The sequence below is a fragment of the Diachasmimorpha longicaudata genome, chromosome 19 (assembly GCF_034640455.1).
Source record: "Diachasmimorpha longicaudata isolate KC_UGA_2023 chromosome 19, iyDiaLong2, whole genome shotgun sequence".
Taxonomy (NCBI): Eukaryota; Metazoa; Arthropoda; class Insecta; order Hymenoptera; family Braconidae; genus Diachasmimorpha; species Diachasmimorpha longicaudata.
The window spans coordinates 2,042,714-2,058,569 of record NC_087243.1 but is presented as its reverse complement, the minus strand read 5'-3'; the positions used below and the strand labels follow the sequence as shown (position 1 = coordinate 2,058,569).

At 37.9% G+C, this 15,856-nt stretch overlaps 1 protein-coding gene across 8 annotated transcripts in view; it reads left to right on the top strand.

The window, feature by feature from the left end:
* LOC135171241 (uncharacterized) overlaps nt 1–15,856 on the top strand; it is a 51,440-nt gene that overhangs the window by 424 nt on the left and 35,160 nt on the right. For 2 of the 8 annotated variants that reach the window (XM_064137637.1, XM_064137645.1), the window contains exons 2-5: nt 7,192–7,254; nt 10,220–10,709; nt 11,200–11,475; nt 15,271–15,727. In XM_064137637.1, the coding sequence (XP_063993707.1) occupies nt 7,205–7,254; nt 10,220–10,709; nt 11,200–11,475; nt 15,271–15,727 (1,273 nt within the window). In that variant the 5' untranslated portion in view covers nt 7,192–7,204. Of the gene's footprint in view, nt 1–611; nt 740–4,094; nt 4,243–4,262; nt 4,285–4,333; nt 4,425–4,791; nt 4,814–4,900; nt 6,562–7,191; nt 7,255–10,219; nt 10,710–11,199; nt 11,476–15,270; nt 15,728–15,856 lie in introns of those variants that run through there. The other 6 variants (XM_064137640.1, XM_064137638.1, XM_064137642.1 and 3 more) reach the window with 6 other exon arrangements.

Sequence of the window (15,856 nt, the reverse complement as noted above, 5' to 3'; positions counted from 1 at the left end):
GAATGGAATTTTAAATATTTTATTGATTATTTTTCCCATCCAAATTTCAGCCAATAGAATTGCACCATTTGTTGATATTTTGTATAGCCTACCTCAAATTTCAGCGATTATTTTTCCCATCCAAATCTTGGCCAATAGGATTGCACCATTCGACGTTATTTTATATAGCCAACACGGTATTTCAGCGGAAATTCTTGAAAATTTCACTGGAAATTTTGCATGTTGATATATATAAAAAAAAAACAAATGTTGAAGTAACCCTCAATTGTATCTGACAGATTAAATGGCAATTCGTTGAAAATTATGTCTCATGGTGCAATTCTATCGGCCAAGATTTGGATGCAAAAAATAATCCCCCGAATACCACTCGAACTTCGAAATTATCTGATATTTCCCTCAAGGTTCCCTGCAAACAAATAAGCTCGTCAAGTTTTCCAGAAAAATCACTCGCGCTTCGCGCTCGTGATTTTTAAACTGGAAAACTTGACACGTTCATTTGTTTGCAACGAACCTATCGGGAAATATCTGATAATTTCGGAGCTCTTGTGGTATTACATGCGATAATTTTTTGTTAATTCGGCGGGTAGGCTATATATAAAAAAACAAACGATAACGTAACCAAATAAACCCCTTGCCAAACTGACAGATTGAATTTTATTGTGGTGATACTACGCAATTGTATCGAAAATAAGTCGATTTGGAAGGAGTTCTCTGGAAAATATTGATAAGGCAATACAAGGTACTGTCCCCGTTAATACAATCAAGACGAAAGCATCAGCATGGATGCAATTTTCGAGTTTTTTTGATGAGAGAAAATACACTTTGAGTGCGGATTGAGTGCTCTTTTTATTTCATGGCACAATTCTCTTGGCCGAAATTTGGATAGGAAAAATAATCTCCTGAATACCACTCGAGCATCAAAATTATAGAGGGAAATACTCTATAATTTTGAAGCTCGAGTGGTATTATATGTGAATATTTTTTTGATAAGAATTTACAGCGGTTTTTTTAAGGGAAATTTCGGACGTTTGGGGGTTTGAGAGGAATATGATTGAGAGGAAATTAGGAGAGAAAATTATAATTTTTTCTCAGTGAGAAGAGTGAGGAGAAGAAAATATAATATTTTGGGAATTATATTTTTGAGGAAAACTTAATTCAGGAGGAAAATTATTTTTTTTTCTTAGTGTGAGAGAAAAATATAATTTTTTTGAAATTATGTTTAAAAATTATATTTACATTTTATAAAAATATAAATTTTTTTACATTATATTTTTGAGAAAAAGGTAATTCGGGAGGACAATTACATTTTTTTTCTTAGTGTGAGAAGAAAATATAATTTTTTAGAAATTATATTTTTAAGGAAAATGTAATTCAGGAGGAAAATCATATTTTTTTCCCTCAGTAAGAGAGAAAAAGTTAATTTTTTAAGAATTATATTTATAAATTTTGTTTATAAATTTAACATAATTTATAAATTATATTTTGTAAAATTATATTTTTGAGCAAAACGTATTTCAGGAGAAACAATTATATGTTTTTCTCAGTTTGAGAGGAAATTATATTTTTCTCTCAGTGTGGGAGAAAATCAATCATTAACATTTCTCTCATTTTATACCAATTTTGAATAACTTTTATAAACCTCAAATATGAGGAAAAATAACGAAAAAAATACAGTGGGGTCGAAGCCCCCCTCCTCCCCCACTGTAGAAATAAAGAAAAGCAAAAGTGACTTTTTTAAAAATCAATCATAAACATTTCTTTCATTTTACACAAATTTTTCAAACCTTAAATATCAGAAAAAATAAGTCTTTGGACACTCATCCACAAACGACGAGCTATTAATAAACAAATATGGCGGCTGCCAGGAGAATAGGTTCTGGAGGCCACTTCCGGTGCTGTAAATCATACCGGACTATACATTTTCCCGAACACAGAGCGCATCCCATTATACAATAAACACTCGCAGAGGACGTATTCGATATTCTCCTCCTCGTATCCACATTGACAGCTTGACGAGCTGATGATCTCCACTCGCGCCAGTGATTCTGCTAGACTGTGATGGTTAACCCTGTCTCTACTTACCCACGATATGACTTTACGACTTAACTTTTTCCCCTAAAACCAGGGTTTTCGTTTTCATGTGTGGTAATGTTTAAAGTACGTCGTTCCTTTGGTCTGACCAAGTTCGAGAGCCAGGTCGCGAGTTTTGTCCACTATACACTCTGTCTTCACTATTTAATACACACTTAATACACTCTTCAGACACTCTTAAGCACACAAAACAAAACGTCGAAGTTCTAATCGTCTAACCTCGCGTCTATCGTCTATCGTCGCTCAAAACCAACTCTGACCCTGTCTCTCTTCTCAACCCTGAACTGGGCCCTAACGGCGTCACGTGGTACTAGCATCCCTGGACCTCGCTGGCCGCAACGATCTCCGCCTGTCACATCTGTGGGCCTCATAACCCCACAAAATATGACCCTCTAAGTGCTTTTATGGTACAGGCTTGCATTCTTGTACCAATCCATGTCTATTTGCGGGGTTTCCTCACAAGTAGCGACTACGCTACGACTACAATATAATCTTATAGCCCTAGTACCATCTTAATAAAATACGGAGGACATCAGTCTATCATATTCGATACATTATCATTTTTTCACGAGGGACTTCCCCATAATTTTTCCCGATACTACATCGAGTATAAATATAAAACGAAAATATAAGATTTAATTTTTGTCTCGTGTTATTTCAATTAGAAATTCAGAAGTTCCTTTATTAATTTATCACGCTCGGAGTAATGAGGAGATGGCCACATTATCCAATTGGGGGGTTCTTTGATTGGTCACTTTTTTAATTAGAAGTTTCTATAAAAAATTAATTATCAAATTAATTAATTATTAGATGTTGACTGAATTCACAGACGAGTTAAACAGGAAGTTTTATCGAGAAAAAAATTGAAAAATATGTTTTGAAAAATGGAAACAGCTATATTGGTTTTATTGGAAATTGAGTTGATAAATAAATTAGATTATTATATAAGAATAATTAAATTATATTTTTTAAGATATGTTTCTTATATAGAGAGCACTCATTGAACTGAACGAGATGTCATTATTTTTTTCTTTCCGGAGTTAGTTATTTATTTATATTATTTTGTTATTATTCTTCTGGAGCTTTCGTCATAAGATCACATAAACGATTTTCCCCACAAAAATGACATCGTAATCTAGTAAATTGAATTAATATGGACTTAAAATAAAATCGTATACTTTTTCCTCTTTTTAATAATAAAAAAATTTGCTCATATTATCTTCTATTTATCTGCTTATCTTATTTTGCAATCATCTGAAGCTTTTGTCATAAGACAACATAAACCGTCTCCCCAACAAAAATGACATCACAATCCAATAAACTGAATGAACACGGACCTAAAATAACGTATCATTTTTACCTTTTCACAATAAAAAAAAAATCCGCATTACCCTCCCTAAAATCCGTTTACTGTCATTCCCCCCACCCGCCCGTCACAATCATCGTCCATATGCCTCAGGACGCCGTATCTGGGGGGGCGTGACGTCACGTGGGTTTATCGATCTCCCAGCCCGGAGTGCATTGAATAATCCACGGGAGTAGTACGAAACTCCCTGTGAACTTCCTCGTGTCTCGCTATATTTTCTCTTAATTGTCCAGTTCAGGTAATTTCGAAGGCATAAAAATTCCGCTCCCCCTCTTATTGTTACTCCCACAGTCTCGTTATTAAGACGGAGGCGATTGTGCGCTCGCGCTCCTCGTGCCCTTCTGTCCCCACCTTCACACGTCCGCTCCCCACTTCGACCCGTCCGACCCCCACTTCGGCCCGACAACCCCCCACCGCCGCCACTTCGGCTCGTCCGCCCCCACCTCAATCCGTCCGACGCCACTTCGGCTCGTCCGCCCCCACCTCAACCCGTCCGCCACCACTTCAGCTCGTCCGCCCCCACCTCGACTCGTCCGCCCCCACTTCGGTCGTAGCGCCGCCACCACTGCCCGTCCGCCCCCCCCTCCTTCGCGAGCCATCCACCCCCCCCCCTCCCGCCGACAAATGGCCTCACGGGCTTTTAAGAGAATGAATACAGTTACGGGACAAAGACATGTAACAGTGGATATATGTGTGGGTGTGAGCTCATGTAACTCGTAAAGTCGATAAACGAGAAGACGTTGAAAAAAGTCGACTCTACGGTGCCTGCGCGCGACGATAACATGGTGAGTCTTCATTTAATTCCGGTTTGGTAGCGAGAGACGGAGGTATTGTTTTTTTTTTTTAATTGTCATGAATGTTTCTTTTTACTCGGGTGAATAGTGAAAAAAATGATCAACAGTTTGAAGAACAGCCGACGTGAATGGAATTTAATCGAGGGGGAGGCGACACCCTGCGTTGATGATACGTAGGAATGTGTTATTGCTTGAAGTTCGATTGAATGGAATAGAAAAAAATTGGTGGTGTGGGGGAGGGGGGGGGGATTTTTGGGGGTTTGGGGTGTAGGGTTGAGGGGGAATTGCTGGAAATTTGGGAGGTGGATTTTTTGACTGCGGTAAAATTATTGAGTTTAATGAGAAAGGGTAGTTTGACGGTGGGGGAGGGGGGTTTTATCAAGTTTTTGGAGTGAAAAATACGGATGTTCTGGTTTTGTGTGGAGAATTGTGGAATAATTTTTTTGGGGTGGGGGAAAGCAAAAATGTGAAATAGTTGGTGACAATAAGGGGAGGGGGTGACAATAGGGAAAAATGTGTTTCGCAATTTTTTTGAGGTTTAAAATTATTGAGTTTTACGGAGGTATTTTGATATGGGGGAAGATTGGGGTTTTCTCTCACGTTTTTTACTTTATTTTTAAGGGAAAAATTACGGAAATTTTCTCGTTCGGAAAATGTGTTTCGCAATTTTTTTTGAGGTTTAAAATCATTGAATTTTATGAAAAACTTTGATATGGGGGAAAAGTGGGGGTTTCTCTCACGTTTTTTTCTTTATTTTCAAGTAAAAAATTACGGAAATTCTCTTCTACCGAAAATGAATTTGCGAAATTTTTTTTTTTGAACGTTAAAATTATCGGATTTTATGAAAAAGTTTTGATATCAGAGGAAAGTGGAGTTTTTTCTCACGTTTTTTTCTTTATTTTCGAGTAAAAAATTACAAAGATTCTCTTTGCGAAATTTGTTTTTAATTGGCTTTAAAATTATCGAATTTTACAAAGAAATCTCGATACGAAAAAGGAGTGAACTTTTCTCTCACATTTATTACTTCATTTTCAAGCAAAAAATTGCAAAAATTTTCTCTACCGTCCGATTCCTCAAATTGTGCAATTTTTAAAATTTTCCGTGTGGAGTTAAATTTACAGATTTTTTTTACCTCTAAAATTATCAAATTTTACGAATAATGTTCTGTTGAATACCCCACCATTTTAATTATATTTCATTATGCTTTTCCCATTTAATTCAGTAGAGTTTTCCCCCAACAACCCCATGGACTTCACCCAAACCATTTAATTGTTATTTGCGACATCAATTCGACACTTGGGACAATTTCCTCGATCATAAATGAACCTTTGGGTCCCTCAGTACTTCAACATATCCGGATCCTTTTTTTCTCTCCCATCACTTCCTTCAAATTTGGTCTCTAGGGCTAATTCCCGTCACTACCAGAAATTCTTCGGTCTCCCAAAACCGTAATAAACCCTCGGGGAATCCCCAGAAATTTCTCCATGACATCACAACATAACCTTCATGTTTCCTTCAGCCCCTCCATCAACTCAGGGTTGATACACTCGAGCTACCAAATTAATATCACTCGAGATGTGATTTTTTCACTGAAGTCCCTCCGGGTGTTGGTTTGTCACTCGATTAATAAAAACTGCGTGAGAGGAAAGTTAATTGATAAGGGAAACTAATGAAAATAATCGAATTACACTGACACTGGGGTACTCAAAGTTCTAAAATGCTATTTTTTATTGACCACGGCTTTTGCGTACACTTGAGAGATACAAAACTTAAGATGTCACTCCAACTTCACTTCCAAAAACGAACCAACTCCATCTTTCCTTTTTTCTCGTGAGAGTGTCCGAAGAAAGAGCAGGGAATTTGCTGTACAACAATTATTTGTCGTTTTTCTGATTGGGGGGCCAAGAATCTTCGAACTCATTGGTGTGATCTATTGATGGTGGGAGTAGAGAGGGTGTGATTTGAAGAAAGGGAGAAATTTGACATTTTCGAAGTCATAAATTCCCGGCCAGATCCTTCTGGAAGTGTGTTCAGCGTATGGGTGCTAGTAAAGTTGGGGAGTTTCCCACCATAAATGACGGGTTCGGAGGTTGTTGGTCTTCGCCCGCGATTTTAGGGTTGACAAAAATAGTGAATTGCTGAAGAGCTGATGAGTTTTGGGGAACAAGATTTTTCCCAGACGACCAGCAGCTTTGTCCAAACTACTAGGTCGTGATTTTCTCTGGAATTTCCGGATTAGACGGATGAAAAAGAGGATTAAAATTGCTGTTATTCGCGTCCTCTTTCTTCTGTCGCTCTCCAAAACGTATGGTAATTTATAATATTTTCCTTTTCTGGAGGATAATAAATTATAATTAAACACAATTAGACCGTAAATAAAAATAGTTGTTGGGGACGAAACAGGCACTCTTCCTTGCACCCTCTGGTACATAAAACTGAAGACATGCAAAAATTAGTTGAAAATACACAGCAGTCAGCAGAATATCTACTTTAGAAAATCTCCAAGTGTCACGGACCTATAAGTTTCAACACGATTTCTATAAGAAATATCAGTTTATTCCAATATAAAACTGTCGGTATAAATTTATTTTTCGGAACTCCAACAGTTCCATATGACAAGCAAATGGAATATTCCTCCCACTTTTCTCTTTATTTTCACGTAAAAAAACTCCAGAAATTCTCTTCAACTCTCTAATTATTCAAATTACACAATAACATTCCTGTCTAAAATTAACGGAATAATGTCAGACATTTGCCGGATTTTTCTTCAATTTTTTCTCCTAAAAAATCCAGAGAATTAATTGATACATTTGTATTTGACGAAAATACTTTTTTCCTCAAACACAATTCGAAAATTCTCACACTGACATGTCCTGTTTTCACCGGAGCATCTCACCAGATATTGATCACCTTTAACGATGATCTTCGATTTAATTACAGGAACTAATACGTCATGCTGGTCAAGGACATTCTCGCAAAAATCCGCTCTGAACGGAATAACAAGTAAGTAACGGCCCACGTGGACACTTTTTTTTCACTTGAGTAGAAAAAGTTGAGCTATAGTTAGACGTCTGACTGATCACTGAAGTAATGAGGAACTTGCATGCGGCCCAGATTTGAGAAATAAATGTATTAATAAATAGTCTGACGCCTATGAAATACTCTCCAATGACAAATGCATTCTAACTCATTGCAGTTTTTTTTTAACAATCAATCGAAAATTGCATAATTTTGAACCATGTTTTAACGCTCGTGACGTCATCAGGCGGTGACTCCGGGTTCTTATTGCAGCCGCTAGATGACAGCACTGATATTTTTCTAAATGTCAGCCGGTGTCAACAAACAGTAGAGGTTATATTGTTAAATGTCACTTCTGCCCAGTAATGGGCGAGAATAACCTGCGGCTTCACACCACAATTTTCGAATATTTTTGCACGCAGGAACTGTTATAAACACTTTATTCAGTGTTGACACAGTTGGGTTCGCACACGATGGTACAAAACAATATTTGTATGGTTGTTTTTTAACTTTTTTACTGTCATTTGACATTTTGGAGTATTTGTGAGTGTTTTAATCAGTTAAGGTTAGGTTAATTTGATATACCGACGGTAGGAATCTATGATCCGGTAGATGGCGCCACATGCGGAAGTATAGGACCCGCCTGATGACGTCATGACAACTTTTGGAGCATTTGAAACTTTCACTTTTTGAACAATCGATAATTAATTGTTAAACGATTTTTTAAATGTTTTTTCATGAAAAATCTATTATTAGGACCATTAACTATGTAAAAAAAAAATTAAAAGAAATCATGCAAGTTCCCCATTTCGTACAGAAGTGGTCAGACTGGAATTTCATCATCACATCTGCGGGAACTAAATTAAATTTTGGTAATACTGTGTTCGTTTTTGAAAACTCTGGAGTCGTAAATTCCAAATTTCTGACTTATACAGAACAGTATTCACAGTTTTTGGTACACGTGGAATTAATTTTTGTGAAGCTCGTTGGATATTTGGGGTAGATTGTGTTGAGGAAGGAAGATGTTAGGGTGAGGAGACTGGAAATGAGCACTCCCCTAACAGGAGATGAGGAATGGCCGACAGTCGGCCAGCATTGGCCAAATGTCGGCCCACTGTCGGCTAGCATTGGCCAAATGTCGGCCCACTGTCGGCCAGCATTGGTCAAATGTCGGCCCACTGTCGGCCAGCATTGGCCAAATGTCGGCTCACTGTCGGCCATTTCTCATCTCATGCCAGGGTCGCCATTCACGATTCGGATAAATGGTCACGATTTATTGTACCACAAAATGGTGACGATTTGGATACCTCCGATGAGGTGTTGCCTACACGCACGGTAGTTCGAAACTGTTTTTACAATTAGAGGCTTTTCACGTTGGACATGAGATTGGAAGGGAGGAATATTCAGGGAGGGGGTAGTAGGAACAAAAATGTTTGGGCCCATTCTTCAATAGAAGGAAATCTAGAGGGGAATTTGTGAGGGATTTAGGATGGGTATTCTAATAAAACAGGGAAAGGTGATGGCAGCGTATGCAGAGGGTGTTGTCATAACTAAGGTTGGGCCCGAGGGATATTTTGGGTATCAGGATGGGGTTAGTGATGTTCGAGGGTCTGAGGAATGTTCGTTACAAATAATGCGAAAATTAATATTAGTACTGCCGAGGTCGGAATCGCCAAGCTTTATGTCCGGGCCAACCGTGGGTTAGGCTGTGGGCTGACCGAGCTTTGGTAATCCTAGACTCCACCAGACTTGGTATCTTAGTCACACCAGAGAAAGCCCAGGCTTGGATCCTTCCCGGATGTGAAACCTGGGTGCCAAGCCTGAGCCAAGCTTGAGCCAAGCTTGTGCTAGACTTGTGCCAGGCTTGTGCCGGACTTGTGCCAAGTTTGTGCCAAGCTTGTGCCAGACTTGTGCCAATCTTGTGCCACACTTGTGCCAGGCTTGCGCCGAGCTTGTGCCAAGCCTGGGAAAAGTCTGGTTCATTCAGCCTTGGTTCATATCGTCATTTATAAATCATTCTAAAAATTTTTGTATTTTTCAAAGAAGATTGTCTCTGGCCCTCCATAAAATACCAAAACGACCTCACGCCCCGACCTTCATAAATTATCCTTTCCTAAATAAAACTTCTACAATTTTCCGATACTACAAAAATCCGTGTGAAAATTAGATTTATTTCCGTAATGGGGAACTTGCATGATTTTTTAAAAATTTTTTTTACATAGTTAATGGTTCTAATAATAGATTTTCCATGAAAAATCATTTAAAAAATCGTTCAACAATTAATTATCGATTGTTCAAAAAGTGAAATTTTCAAATGCTCCAAAAGTTGTCATGACGTCATCAGGCGGGTCCTATACTTCCGCATGTGGCGCCATCTACCGGATCATAGATTCCCACCGTCGGTATATCAAATTAACCTAACCTTAACTGATTAAAACACTCACAAATACTCCAAAATGTCAAATGACAGTAAAAAAGTTAAAAAACAACCATACAAATATTGTTTTGTACCATCGTGTGCGAACCCAACTGTGTCAACACTGAATAAAGTGTTTATAACAGTTCCTGCGTGCAAAAATATTCGAAAATTGTGGTGTGAAGCCGCAGGTTATTCTCGCCCTTTACTGGGCAGAAGTGACATTTAACAATATAACCTCTACTGTTTGTTGACACCGGCTGACGTTTAGAAAAATATCAGTGCTGTCATCTAGCGGCTGCAATAAGAACCCGGAGTCACCGCCTGATGACGTCACGAGCGTTAAACGTGGTTCAAAATTACGCAATTTTCGATTGATTGTTAAAAAAAAACTGCAATGAGTTAGAATGCATTTTCCATTGGAGAGTATTCCATAGGCGTTAAACTATTTATTAATACATTTATTTCTCAAATCTGGGCCGCATGCAAGTTCCCCATTCTCCTGATATTAAATTTTATTTCTTCTGTTTGAAGTCAAATCGATCATCAGAGCGACGAAATTCCATCGACATCCGATCAAATCGAGAACTTCAAAAGTGCCGCGACAAAATCGCTGAATTACGAGAAAAATTACGATATCCAGGATTTCCAAATTGCCGAGGACACCACAACCTGGTCCTCCGTCGCCGTCGCCCGTACGAACGTCAACGTCAACGCAACAAATTTTAATAGCATCATAAATAACAACAATCTGTCAGTGTCGAGATCATCTCTGAGCAGTTCCGCCGAGAGTTTATCGGATTACGAGGCCCACGAGTTGCCTGGGTCTTCGGACTGTTCGGATAATTGTGAAGAGGATAGTGTCCCCGCTTCGCTTAGAGGAATTGTACATCCGAAAGGAAGCATAAATCTGAAATATCCAGGGTTGGAGCACTTGCTCCCTTGGTTTCTAGCAAAGCTTGCTAGCCTTGATTTCGAAAAAGCCAGAAGAGAGCATAAAAATTCAAATCTTTCGGATCCGGACGTAAATAAAATAAAAATAAATAAAAATTCATTTTCAAATTCTCCTTCTTTGCGTTGACGATGAAACACTTCCACCAAAATTTGAAAATTCCAAAATGGAACGATTACAAAGTTTCCGCCGAAATCGAAAACTTTGAACAACAATTCCCCACTATTTAACATACACGAACACATTTTCTAATTTCCAAACGAAATTACGAAAACAAAAAAAAAATCTGTCACAAGTTTTCCGTTCCCAAAACTGAAATAATACACTAAAATACGAAATTTTCAAATTTCCCATTATTATCTCTCCCCTCATTATTATTATTTCTCTACATCATCAATCCAAAGAATTAATTCACATCAAAATCTAAAATAAAATCACTAATTTATCACAAATTAATATTTTTAAAATCTGCAACTCTCCCCACCTTGAAGTCGCCATTTCTAATAGAAAAAGGCAGAAACGTCTTATCGATTTCTAATCAATTTTCTGAATTTCCCATCAGAGCCTAACTGCCTTCTACGCGAGCGCCCTATCCACCTCGGAGAACAATCTGAATGATGTAAAAAGGATCGAAGACATCCACATCGAGATACAAGAGACCTCCACCTGGAAGGACACCTTCTCACTGCCTGAGGTGCACCAGACGCATTGGAATAATATTCCCGTCGAGATTGAATTCGCTGATTTACAATCGAGCTCCACTGAACGACCGCAATTTGCGCAAATTGAAGAAATACCACCCGAGAGTGCGGGAAAAAATCCAGAACAAGATAGTGAGGTAATTATCATAATTTTTTATCTAGGAATTGTTCATTTGCCTTTACAGAATTTCAAAAATACGGGGAAAATCTAATTTCTATCAGCCATGTTATTATTATTATTATTTATTATTCATTAATGAGATCAGTGAAGATCCTCGAGGGGTACGGCTTAACCTAGGAGATGGCCCAGGAAGTAGCCCCCTGCAACTTGAGCAAATACGTGACCCCGAATGTGTCTCAACTCGCGAGGTGGCGTTAGTATCACCAGGGCAATCCATTTTCAAATATCAAATGTTAAGGATGTAGGAAAAAACAATATAATTCGTAATATTGATAATAAAAGACAAAAGTAACAAATGTTTTAATCATTTTTATTAAACATAAAATGTGGCGAAAACAAATAAAAAGAAAGGTTTCTTTTATACAGAACATTTCAGTTAAATTTTTCTGGTGAATCTGAGAAAGTTCGACTGTGGTAGATTGCCTGAACAAGTCGTCCAAAGAATGGTTGGAGGAGGTAATTGTTTCACTTTCTATTTCAAAATTAGAAGAACAAACACTCAGTGGTCGCCCTTGTCATTCCATACTTCTTTCTTGATAAGTACTTGAGATGCCAGAACTTGAAGAACAAGCACTCAGAGGCCTTGCTTGTGACTCCATAGTCTCTGCATGATAAACACTCGAAACGTCAGATCTTGTCGAACAAGAACTCGAAGATCTGGTATGTTGCTTCGTAGCATGCAATTCGCAATTACTTGAGATATTCGAGATCACATCTGTGTCTACAACTGTCCACACGAATTGAGAAGGAATCGCACCTTTCTGTAATCGAGCTATTTTATAAAGAATCTAGGAAAGAGAAATACTATTGTGAACTTTGTCAATGAAAATTAATTGATTAATTAGTTAATTAAGACTCACCTTCTGTACTATTGTTCCATCGATGGCATACATGATTTTATGTCTCTCTATTTCACTTTCACGAAAATGTTGATAACAAATTGGATCTCCTGACTTGAGCAAAGGCATTTTTGTGGCAAATTTCCATTCTTTCAAGCGTGCAGGATCTTTAGGAGTACTAAAGCAAGGCCCTTTATCGGGGTTACTTGAATAGCCTACTGTACATCCAACGATCGTACACGATGCCATAATGTCACACAATTTTTTCTATTTATTTTATTTATTGAATTTTATTTATTCTGATTTTTTTATACTTCTATCACCTAAGTTGTTTGATCACTCGAGGTTATGTCGGCTCCCAACCAAATGTAAACACTCCCTGGTGACACATACGCCACACCGCGGATTAGTTCCTACTTGAAGACAAGTTGATACACTCCAGCTACCAAATTAATATCACTCGAGATATCATGTTTATTCTAAAGTCTCTCCAGGTATTAGAACTGGGGAGAAGAAATTTAATTGTTACAGGAAATTAATGATTACTCAACACGAACACTGGGTGTATGAAAATACTATTTGTTGTTTTTAATTTATCTAATTTTGCGTACAATGTTAATAACGGGACTTATCACTTCATACTGCCTTAAGTCTCAGAAACGAACTGAACTTCCTTCGTTTTTCCTCGTGCCGGAGACCAAGCAAGCGTAGGAAAAATGTCATACCACAATATTTTTAGTTGGCTCTGATTGGTGGACTCTATTGATGGTGGGAGTCGAGAGGGCGTGAGTTGAAGAACGGCAGAAATTTGACATTTTTGAAGTCATGAATCTCTGGCTAGACTCTTTTCGAGATGTGTCCAGCATATGGATGCTAGTAAAATTGGGGAGTTCCCCACCATAAATAACGAGTTCGGAGGTTCTGGGTCGTTGCGCGATTTTATGGTTCAGAGGCAAAAAAGAGGTGAACAATTGATGGAGACGAAACATAGGGATTGTTGTATACCTCGAAATTCAAGCATTAGAACCACATTTTTCCTCTCCTTAAGACGGTATTCTGGTCAAGAAATTCGAAAAAATCGATTTTGTTTTTGCATATTTTCAAAGTTTAAACCTTTAAGAATATGTCCTCAAAAGGATTTTTCAAAATTCGAATTATTTTCAGAGATACAGCAGATTTTGTGACGCGTCATCTAAGCCGGCCGAGTGAAGCAAATCACATAATAAACGCGTTTTTCTCGAAACTACTTTTTTCGGAGTGGTTGTCATGATATCTCAAGTTCTACCCGACCGATTTGTTTGTAATTTGGTGTAAATCTTCTTTATATACCTCTCTATCGAGTGACCCCTGGATTTTGAAAAATTTCAATTTTGAGTATTTTGGAAAAATTCAAAAAGGTAAAAAAAAATGAAAAAAAAAATTTTTTTCAGGTCGGCGCCATTTTATGATTTTTTTTTTTTGGCTAAGGTTTACTCGGTAGCGACATCTTGGCTGATTGACAATTTCTCAAAATTCTTTGTTTCGAATCACTTCACCGGCCTGTAATTTGGCGAATTTTCGTTTTTTTTTTATAATTTTTTTTTATATTGTTGAAATACCAATAAATAACATATAAAAAAATGGAAAATATAGGAAAAATGTTTTTCATTTTTTTTTAATCTTAGTTTGAAAAATGCTTAAAACTTAGGCTTCTAGACCAGAATGCCGCCTTAAAACCTTATAATTAAAACCTTACGATGTTAAAAGCAATATCCTAATCCAACACCATTCCAACTTTCTCCCCAATAAACAACCCTCATTTAGAAGATTTTCCTGCGAAGAGTCCCACTCAAGGCCCTTCCTGATCCTCAGGGCCACATGTCCACTCTCTACCCCTACTCCGATCCTCTAATAGTTATCACATGGTCATCCCTCAAACTCTCCCAAGTATATTTTGTAGACCTCACTTTTCGAATCACCTTTGGACACGACTGGTTGTCTCAATAAATTGTACTCCCAGACAAGCAAATAAAGTTCTTTTATTTTTGTGGATTATTAAAAACGAGTGCGTTTACTCTGGTATCCAACAGGATTAAGAATTATTTGCAGTTAAAAAAAAATGGTAGGACCGAACAAGGTTCCATTCCCTCAAGGTCCCACTCTCCTGGGGTGAAGTACTACGATGCCGCTGGGGTCACTCAAGCCCCCAGAACTGAGCCTCTACTTTAGTCAATCTTCTTTGGGTTGGGTGATGATTCGTGTCATTTCAGCTGTGATTCACGCTTTTCATTAAATTTCAGGTCGTTCGAGGGTTATGTTTCAGAATGTCGATATTGGTTTCGGATGAAAGCGCTGGGTTTGAGGGATTTTCCATTCTCTAATTTCAGTTATTCAAAATTATATTTTTCCCACACTGAGAGAAAAATCTAATGTGAACAATTAAATATTCTTCTGAATTATAAACATTATATTTTACACTGAGAGAAAAATATAATTTTGCTAATCATATTTATTTTGGATAAACAAATGCTCGAAATTTTTATTGAAACAATCGCTTTAAATTCTTGTCAGAGAAATATTTAATTAACAAAATTATATTCTTCTCTCAGACTGAGGGTAAAATCTTATTTAAACAATTAAATATTCTTTTGAATTACAAAAATGATATTTTACACCGAAAGAAAAATATTTTCTATCAGTAAAAAATATATTTATTGATACTTTTTGCAATCATATTTATTCTAAACAAATAAACTCGAAATTTCCATTGAAAAATCCTCTTGAAATTCTTCTCAGAAAAATATTTAACCAACAAAATTATATATTTACCCCAGTCTACACATTTCACCAGCCAATCCCGCACCCTCAAACTGCGTTCTATTTCCCACCTTATAAATAAAACACAACCAATAAATTCTTGTGCTCTCTTTTAGACCGAAGAACCAGTGATTGAGCACATCGACGTGATCCCGAAGGCGACGGAAATATCGCTGGAGGGAAAACCTGACGAGTCGGAGACTACTACAGACTCCGAGGGTTTATCTGAAGAGCCATTGCCGTACAAAAAACTGCAGGAGATTGATCTCCTGTCCAGCATTGGCCAGGACATTGGGGTTGACCTTGAGAAGTACGTTCAACCAGTCCCCGACGTGGTGGCTATGGAGACCGTTGATGTTCACTCCCGAGCACTTCCTGGTCTGGTGAAGGACACTTTGAGGGAGGACACTAATAAACTGGTGGATCTCACTCAAGACGCAGAACTCAGTGTCGACTGCCGGAAGAAGGAGAAGATGGTGAGGAATCAGGCACGACGACGTCAGCAGGGACATGGACCCCAGCGCCACAACGGGAGAACCGACAAGTGGAGGATGGAGCAGGTGGAGAGGGCGGGTAAGTTGATTTTGTGAAGGTGAAATTCGTTTTGAAAGAACAAATTTTACCTGGGATCAGGGAGTTTTAGGAGAGCAGCATTGGACGCGAGTGGATTAACTCAGGGTTGATACACTCTAGCTACCAAAT